General features: G+C 38.0%; 1 protein-coding gene across 2 annotated transcripts in view; it reads right to left on the bottom strand.

The window, feature by feature from the left end:
* DDX46 (DEAD-box helicase 46) overlaps positions 1–9,865 on the bottom strand; it is a 72,258-nt gene continuing 62,393 nt past the window's right edge. Inside the window, exons 22-24 of one of the 2 annotated variants that reach the window (XR_009407464.1) lie at positions 3,083–3,156; positions 1,396–1,835; positions 1–326 (exon numbers count right to left, since the gene is read on the bottom strand). Coding sequence is in view for 1 of the 2 variants with exons in the window: in XM_059417599.1 (XP_059273582.1) it covers positions 1,788–1,835; positions 3,083–3,156 (122 nt within the window). In the remaining variant the exon portion in view is untranslated. Of the gene's footprint in view, positions 1,836–3,082; positions 3,157–9,865 lie in introns of both variants that reach the window. The other variant, XM_059417599.1, reaches the window with a different exon arrangement.

Below are 9,865 nucleotides of genomic sequence, written 5' to 3'. Positions count from 1 at the left end.
TAATTTTTGGAAACTGTAGGTTGAATTAACTTTATTTTATAAGGAATTTAGAAAACATGAGCAGATATTGATACTGCATTAAAAAAATCATTTAGTCTGTACATCATTCTGATTTTAAAAATCAAAGAGTCAGTGTGACACTAAAAATTGTTTTAACAGAGAAATGTGTTTCACTTTAGGACAAAATACTATCAGTGTTTTATTACAACTAGATATACAAACATAAAGGTAGTAATGCTAAAATGATATAAAACTCTGAATCTCAAGGTGATCCAGGAGGCTGAAGGGAGCACCAATTGTCACCAAAGTGAGACTGCCACATTATTCTATCAAAAAAGAAAAAAAAAATCACTAGGTAAATAAGCAAATAAATAAAAGGAAAGGAAAAGTAACCCAAGATGCCTGCATTTCAGAGTAAATGATTTATTTGGTTCTCCTGTTACATGTGTCTTGTTTGTTTTCTTCTTCTAAGAAAGAAAGTAGACATGAAAGGAATCTAAGAATATCCACCTTAGTTTTTCAGTAAGCATAACAATATATACTGAAGAAATGATTGACAGTCCTTGTCATTTTAACCACTTAATGTACTAAGTATGACTTTAGTATGCTTTATTTTCTTCTTTTTAAAAAACTCTTAAGTCAAGAATATTCAGAAACTTGTCTCTCTTAATTTAAGACATATATCTATTTAATTCCTGGCTATTTTCTTTTTTTCAAGAAGTGACAATAATACAAAGTTCTAATATACCAGGAATCTTGAAAAGAATATTGGGTGATCCAATTACAATATTTTAAATTAGAATATTCAGGAAATATATCTGAGGGGTCAAAAATATAATTTATGACTCCCATGAGTTAAATTTCACTGAGAGATGCTTAAATCTAAGTCTACAACACAGATACCATTATGCTGGAAATTTTTTAAGAAAGAAAATTCATAACCTACTCAATAATCCTGGAGAAAATGTGGATTAAAATTATTGTGTTTTTATGTACAGATGTATAAAAAACAATTTCTGGAAGGGGTGGAGGAGGAAACAATATTTCTAGGCTACAAATCATTTTCTTTTAAGGAAGATTAAAAAAGATTTAGTAGCTAGACACAGAGACAGAGGTTGTGAGGGGGAATCTAAGAGGAGTGAATACTAAAACTCTTTGCAGTGTAAAGAAATGCAAAAACCTCTTATACTACAAATATTTAATTTTATAAAACCAAAAAGCAGTCCAACTATTGTCCATTTATGATGATAAAATTGAAACAAAAACTGGAACATTTTGTAAAAATTCTATTATAACATTCTTAAGCCCAGTTCATATTGTCCCATGGAGTCAAGTAAGATTTAAGCTGAGGGTGGGGGGTGGGGGGGGCACAGACACAAAATTAGAAAATTTTACCTTTTTTTGAGAAGATGATCACAATTTCATTTCAAGAGGATAAGGTGAAGAGCCCCTTAGTGACTTGTATACTTTATTACTGTCAATATAAAGTCCAAATATTTCCATTTTTTTAAACTTCTGAAATATTATCCAGATACTTAAAATATTGATATTTAAAGTTTACATTAAAGGACATAATACACTGAAAACAGGCCTGCTTTAAATACAGTTTGATAATTCCAGTGGTACTTACTGAAAGAAGATTTCTTTAGCAAATACTGGTTTCATATATTTAAAAAAAATCAGCAAGACAGAATTTTAAAAATCTTAATTTACAATACATTGTAAACTGGAGACAACTGCCACATGTGTCACAGACCAACACAAGTAAAAAGTTTTTTCCGGATGTTTTATAAGACTTTGTATCTTCCTTTATTTGTTGGTTGGTATGAATTTTGCTAAAAGAGAAAAAAGATGCATACTCAGAAAAAGCAAAGGAAGAAAAAAATACATGTCAAAGGCATTTCCTTTCCAAACTTACAGCATTACCAGATATTTTGAACAGAAAATGTTAGTATTAAACTGAGGAAGGAAAAACTCCTCAATAACCAATCATCTGTGTTCATGTGACTACTCTTAGCAGTTTTGAACAAACTAATGGTGGTGGCATCAAGGTTCTTTATCACTTCTTGGTGAAACAGTCTTAAAAGCCCTTGAATCAAAGGTTGTTTTCCGAAAAAAAAAAGAAAAAGAAAAAATTTTCTTCTTCCTTCCTGTTTTGTATAGCTTCTATTCTTTAAACCTTTTACCACCCCAAAGAAAGTTCTATAAGGGGAATTGTAGAAAAGGCCTCCAAAACACATTTGTGGAGAAAGGACAAAGTGTCCTTTCAAAGGGCCTTCACCCAATGTATATATTATAGGGAGCTTACAAACTTCAACTGGCACTAAAGACACAGGGATGGGGGCAACTAGGTGGCTCAGCTGATTAAGCATCTGGACTTTTGATTTCAGCTCAGGATTAAGCCCTGAGGCTGGCTTCACACTCAGCTGGAGTTTGCTTCTCTCCCTCTGCTCCTCCTCTGCCTCATATGCATGCTCTCCAAAGCAAATAAATAAATCTTAAAAAAAAAAAAAAAAAAAGACACAGGGATACGTTCACCTTCTTTGGGAAGTTGATCTGTAAGAGGATGCCTTTTCCATGGCATAACCCCTTTGGAAAATTATTTAAAAAAACACTTACATAAACCTAACTACATCTACACTACAACTAGCAATTCAACTCCAAGGTATATACCCAAGAGAAAAGCATACTGATGTATACAAAAGAGACATGAAAGATAATTAATTACTGCTACATGCAACAACATGGATTTCCTCCAAGTAATGTTGAGTCAAAGAAATTAGATATAAAAGAATACACAGCAATCAATCCACTTAAATGGAGTTAAAAAATAGGTGCAACTAATCTATCATGTTAAAAGTCAGAATACTGTTACATTTGGGGGAGGGGTATGTGGGTGACTTCTCCAATGCTGGTATTATACTATGTTACTTGATCTGGACAGAGATGACATCAGTGTGCTTCCTTTGTGAGAATTCACCAAGCTATATGTTTATGACTTGTGTAATTTTCTGAATTTATATTATAGTTCAATAAAATATTTACTAAAACAAGTAGAAAAGTCTTTGAGGTTTTCACTCACCAGCCGAATCAGTTCTTCTTTTATAAGCCTGGTGATTTCTGCCTTTGCTTTCTGCACAGCCAGTTCATTGGCACCTGGTAATGAGAGGAAAGCGTTATTTGTATTACTAGAATTACACTGGATGTTTATCCATGTCATGGAGATCCAAAAGGAAATACTGTAGATGACTTTTTTAAAAAAAGATTTTATTTATTTATTTGACATAGAGAGACACAGCAAGAGAGGGCACACAAGCAGGCAGAGTGGGAGAGGGAGAAGCAGCCTTCCCACCAAGCAGGAAGCCTGATGCAGGGTTTGATCCCAGGACCCTGGGATCATGACCTGAGCTGAAGGCAGGCAGACGCTTAACAACTGAGCCACCCAGGTGCCCCTATAGATGACTTTTAAAAACACTGTACTGCCTTCCAATATAGCCTTTCAGAACCTGGTGGAACATCATCCACATTATATAATGGCTGCTTATTATTCAGATTCCTTTTAGAGTTTCAAATATAACCAATGAGATCACATTACATGTGGTGTTAAGAGTTCCTGGTTGGGGGGAGGGGAGTGGGGCGCCTGGAGTTAAGTGTCCAACTCTTGTTTCGGTTCAGGTCATGATCTCAGGGTCATGAGCTCAAGCTCCTCATCCTACTCCACACTCAGCAGGGAGTCTGTTTGAGATTCTCTCTTGTTCTCCCTCTGCCCCTCCTGCTCGTGCTCTCTCCCCCAAATAAATAAATAAATTTTAAAAGAAAAAGTAAAGAGTTCTTGGTATGATTAAAAAGAGCAAATAGGGGCGCTTGGGTGGCTCAGTGGATTAAGCCGCTGCCTTCGGCTCAGGTCATGATCTCAGGGTCCTGGGATCGAGTCCCGCATCGGGCTCTCTGCTCAGCAGGGAGCCTGCTTCCCTCTCTCTCTCTCTCTGGCTGCCTCTCTGTCTACTTGTGATTTCTCTCTGTCAAATAAATAAATAAATAAATAAATCTTAAAAAAAAAAATAAATAAAAAGAGCAAATAAAATATGATTAATACTTTGTCCAAAAGAGACTAAGAAATAAAGTTGAAGAGAAATATAAACTTCTTGGTTCATTTATTTAATAAATACTTATTGGACATTTATTATATTCCCTAAGGTGGAGGACTATCCAAATTAAAAGAGAAGTGGTGTCATGGAATATTTTATGAAGGGAATCCCATGTGCAATGGCACAAATGAGGAAAGGCATGCTTAGGGGTGGGTGGCTCAGTTGGTTAAGTGTCTGCTTCAGCTCAGGTCATGATCCCAGGGTCCTAGGATCAGGCTCCTCATCAGGCTCCCTCCTTAGCAGGGAGCCTGCTTCTCTCTCTCTTTCTCCCTCCCTGCTGGTGCTCTCTCTCTCTCTCCTAAATAAATAAGCTAGGAAAAAAAAAAAAAGGCATGCTTAATTACTGAGAGGTATACTGTGGTTGGGAAAGAACACAGCAAGATAGCCCAGAGGATAAGGGAGCCTGGAGACATTCATTCATTCAGTTATTTTAATTCAAGAAATACGAAGTTCTCACCATGTATGAAATAGACTGAGAGATTCATTATACAAAGAACTCATGCATGCTCTTTATGATCTTGCAGACTGTTAGAAAAACAAACTTGTAAAGATATTATAACAGAATGAGAAGGTAGGAAGCAGTCTATCAGAATGACTTCCAAATATCATTCCTTACAAAAACCTCTCTCTCAGTTCTCCAGGCAGAGTTAAATGGCAAAGAGTTGAGAAGCAAATAAGGTAAGAATAAAGCAGATACTAAACCCAAGAGGAAAAACAGGTATTATCAGCACTGATGGTAGATGAAACTCAATTCCGAGACTGCTGTACTTCAAGTGCTCATGTGACATCCAGCTGGAAATGTCAGTTAAAGCCAATGGAAATATGGACCAGAGGTAAAGGAGATGTGGAGATGAGAGAGCCATGAAGAGTAGCGCGGAGGGATCTAAAGCCAAGGGACAGTGCCAGGGAATAGGTAAATCTACATAGGTAGCACACATCAAAAATAAATAAATGCATAAAATAATAATAAATAAACAAAAGCTAAAAAAGGGGGCCAGCTGGGTGGCTCACTCGATTAAGGATCTACCTCTTGATTTCAGCTCAGGTCATGATCTGAGGGTCATGAGATCAAGCTCCATGTCGGGTTCTGCGCTGAGTGTGCAGCCTCCTTAAGATTCTTTCTCTCCCTCTGCCCCACAACTCCCCTCCCCGGCCAAAAACCCCAAATAAACAAAGAAAATAAAATAATAATTAAAAAAATAAAAGTAGATAGGTAGCTCAGTGTACACTCATAAAAATGAAAGACCTGTACCAACAGAATAGAAATTAAGAACTAGGAGTGAAATGTTAAACAACATGAAAACTAGAGATGCAATGTAGAAAACTGTGTATTTATCTTTTTTTTTTTTTTTTAAGATTTTATTTATTTATTTGACAGAGAGAAAGAATACAAGTAGCAGAGAGGCAGGCAGAGAGGGAGGGGGAAGCAGGCTCCCTGCTGAGCAGAGAGCCCGATGTGGGGCTCAATCCCAGGGGCCTGGGATCATGACCAGAGCCGAAGGCAGACACTTAACTGACTGAGCCACCCAGGCGCCCCTGTATTTATCATTTTATGTAAGAAAAAGAAATCAGGAAAACAAGCCATAGAATTCCCCTTACTAGACAAAAATGACCTTTTCTGATTCCAAAGAGAGCAAAGGAAGGGAGGAGAGAAAGAAAGGAAAGAGATGAAGAAGGAAAAGGAAGAGGAGAGGAGAAATAGCAAGGGGAGGAAGAAGAAGAAACAGTTTAACAATAGGAAGGAAAGAGCCAGGAGTATGGCTGTGAAGTTACAGCAACATATCTAATCTAAATCCTACCTCCACCAGCCAGCAACCGCACATTTTAAAGCTGTGGGTGCTGGAAGAGAAGAGAGATGGATGAAAGAAAACAAAAGGGTAGAATCAAGAGCAAAGCCAGACTAAAAATTACAACCAAAATAAAATTCAGGAGGAAAATATGCTACTCGGCATGAGTTGGTGTGAAGCTTGTTGATATTCTGTGCTGTTTTAAAAAGAAAGAAAATGACACTCTCACCTAAATCCAAGTAAGAGAATAATTTTCCTATTTTAGTTAGAGCCTGACCATTTGGACCAGTTTAAAGTTTTGACTTATAAAGCCTCTTTGGGTAATAGGTTACATATGTTTATAAGCTGCCATGGAAAAGAGGCATTTCCTTTCATTGGTCCTAAAACAACTCTGGCTGCTTTTAAGGGATTCTCCACTAATAAAAAGAGAGGGTCACAAAACAGGCTATAAATTATACAGGATGGCTAGGCACCTAAGTCCTTCCTGTTCTCCTTCCCGCTGCCTGGTGGGAGGCCTGAAACTGTTGACCCACACAGAGCCTCCAAGGAGCCAGGCATTAGTGTCCCTCCAATTACAGAACTAGAAACAGATGACACAAGGCTCCTTCCAACACCTGTTTTCATCCTATTAGAGTTCAGTTGATTTGGCTGGAGTTTCAAAAACAAAAAATCATTAAAAAAACTAATCATCTATGAAAATCTCAAAGCTTTGGATCATTTTAATTACTAATGTCCAGTCCTTAACCATCACTATAGCTCTAGAATTCTAAAGATTTATTTTTGATAAGATTACCTTATTGCATAGGGTTTGGAAAAGGCTGGTTTAGGTTATAAAAATTCGATGTTATTTCCCAAGTACAAGTGGACAGTGGAGAGAAATGACCAGAAGCATTCTACATGGATGGAAAAGTAAAGCAGAAGCTGTGGGCTTCTCACTTCACTTAGCAATAGAGGAGATATGTTCTGATAAAGTTCTATGTAAGATGAACCTTGATATATTACTTATACTATACTAAACATAATTACCTTTAAATTCAAGAATTACACAGAGGATCCTTTTTCAAAGCAAATGCCCCTGATTTACGTCTCTGATTTACGTCTTTATAAGGCAGGCATTTAAAAGTATTAGTTTTGCTTAAATGACACCCATGATATTCAAGCTGAAAATAAAAGGATCACTGCATATATATCAAGGGTTTTATCATCAGATTCCACTGGAAGACACTGTGTCTACAACCTGTATGGTCTAAAGAACAACAGAGTAGGGGAGACCTGTCCAGTTCCAGGTGCAGAAAGATGTCAGTGTAACTTTCTCTCCTTAAAGCGCTAGGTGCCAGCTATCTTCATTTTACTACACAATAAGGAAAAGTATCACATGATTTAAAAACACACAGCCACTGGTAGAACAAAAAGGTCTTTCGGGACACATAAAAGGATGCATTTAAAAACCTGACTTAGTAAAAGTCACAATCACACGCAAAAAAAAACCTCCCCAAAACCTATGGAATTTGCTTAGCTCTAGCTCTACATCCTTTGTATACCATTTTAAAATATGCATGAATCTTAAATATGCGTGCATTTTAAAATATGCATGAAATAACAGCAGAATGGAAATAAGAGGGAACATATAAAGGCTGCATTCAAGTTTCCCTACTGCCACAATTCATCATTAACTTTTTTTTTAAAAGATTTTATTTATTTATTTGACAGACATAGATCACAAACAGGCAGAGAGGCAGAGAGAGAGAGAGGAGGAAGCAGGCTCCCCGCTGAGCAGAGAGCCTGATGTGGGGCTCGATCCCAGGACCCTGAGATCATGACCTGAGCCAAAGGCAGAGGCTTAACCCACTGAGCCACCCAGGCGCCCCATCATTAACTTTTTTTTTTAAAGATTTTATTTATTTATTTGACAGACTGAGATCACCAGTAGGCGGAGAGGCAGGCAGAGAGAAAGGAGGAAACAGGCTCCCTGCTGAGCAGAGAGCCTGATGTGGGGCTCGATCCCAGAACTCTGGGATCATGACCTGAGCTGAAGGCAGAGGCTTTAACCCACTCAGCCACCCAGGCGCCCCTCATCATTAACTTTAAAAGGTCCTATAGTGGGGGCGCCAGCTCAGGTCATGATCCCAGGGTTCTGGGATCGAGCCCCACATCAGGCTCTCTGCTCAGCGGGGAGCCTGTTTCCTCCTCTCTCTGCCTGCCTCTCCGCCTACTGGTGATCTCAGTCTGTCAAATAAATAAAATCTTTCAAATAAATAAATAAATAAATAAAATAAAAGGTCCTATAGTGAGAGTGCATCAGTGAAAATGGCAGATCCTCAAACTCCAAAAGCCTGTCCTTTGACAAAAAGTGAATAAATTTACAAAAACCTGAAATCACCTGTATCAGAATTCTGGAAACTAATCTAAAGTTTATAGTAACAAGGAAAATACTTATTAAAGAAAGAAAAAAAAACCAGCATAATCTAGGCAACAGGACTTTATAGTACTTTAACTTACTCTGACCCTATCTTGCACTTTTGGCCAGGAAATGATTTCTACTTAGGGGTAGACAGGATACTATTTCTCTTCTTGTGTCTTTATGCTAAGATGCCACACAAAAACAACTGAGGTGACCAATTCATAGGAAAGTGGCTGAACAGGCACAGAACTAATTTACTTTGAGTCATGTTTGTGGGATGGAAAGAATCAAATCCTAATAGGTAAGCAAATCATCTGTAGATTATACTCAGTATAGAATTTACCTAAAATTAAAAGTCTTCACAAAATCAAATGCCAAAATGTAACAAAGAACAAACTAACACTGTCACTAACAATGACAAAATTTATTTACAATATACTTACAATGGATACCTTCTAATGATCTTCCCAACAATAAACTTTAGAGAAAAGCTAACCATTACCAACAACAAACTTTAGAGAAAAGCTAACCATTACAGTAGCTAGTAGCCATGTATGTGGCTATTTAAATTTAACTTAATAAAAATTGGGGCACCTGGCTGCCTCAGTCAGTAGAGCATGCAACTCTTGATCTCACAGTTATGAGTTTGAACCCCAGAGTGGGTGTAGAGATTACTTAAAAAAATAAAAAATCAGGGGCCCCTGGATGGCTGAGAGGGTTAATCCTCTGCTTTCGGCTCCAGTTGTGACCTCAGGGTCCTGGGATCGAGCCCCACATTGGGCTTTCTGCTCGGCAGGGAGCCTGCTTCCCCCTCTATCTCTGCCTCTTTGCCTACTTGTGATGTCTCTGTGTGTCAAATAAACAAATAAAATATTTTAAAAAATCAAATGTGAAGGGTGCCTGGGTGGCTCAGTGGATTAAAGCCTCTGCCTTCGGCTCAGATCATGATCCCAGGGTCCTGGGATCGAGCCCCGCATCAGGCTCTCTGCTCAGCAGGAAGCCTGCTTCCTCCTCTCTCTCTCTCTGCCTCTCTGCCTGTTTGTGATCTATGTCTGTCAAATAAATAAATAAAAAGTCTTAAAAAAAAAATAAAAAATGAATTCCTTTACAAAATTAAATAAGATTTACAAATTTCAGTCACACTGGCCACATTCTGAGTGCTCCACAGCCATTACAGAGTCTTCCCTTGGACAGTGAAGCTTTTAAGAGATCAAAAAGAGTATAGGTCTGTCAAGTAATACTTTGTATCCTGAAGACAAACGACTATGGGGCCTAATCAGATGCATTACTCAAAAAATTTATTAAGTGTTTACCATCTGCTCTAAGAACAGAGCAGATAATTGGGGCGCCTGGGTGGCTCAGTGGGTTAAGCCACTGCCTTCAGCTCAGGTCATGGTCTCAGGGTCCTGGGATCGAGCCCCGCATCGGTCTCTCTGCTCAGCAGGGAGCCTGCTTCCCTCTCTCTCTCTCTGCCTGCGTCTCTGTCTACTGTGATCTCTCTCTGTCAAATAAATAAATAAAATCTTTAA

This window comes from Mustela nigripes, chromosome 12, assembly GCF_022355385.1.
Source record: "Mustela nigripes isolate SB6536 chromosome 12, MUSNIG.SB6536, whole genome shotgun sequence".
Taxonomy (NCBI): domain Eukaryota; kingdom Metazoa; phylum Chordata; class Mammalia; order Carnivora; family Mustelidae; genus Mustela; species Mustela nigripes.
This window is presented reverse-complemented; position numbering and strand designations above follow the sequence as displayed.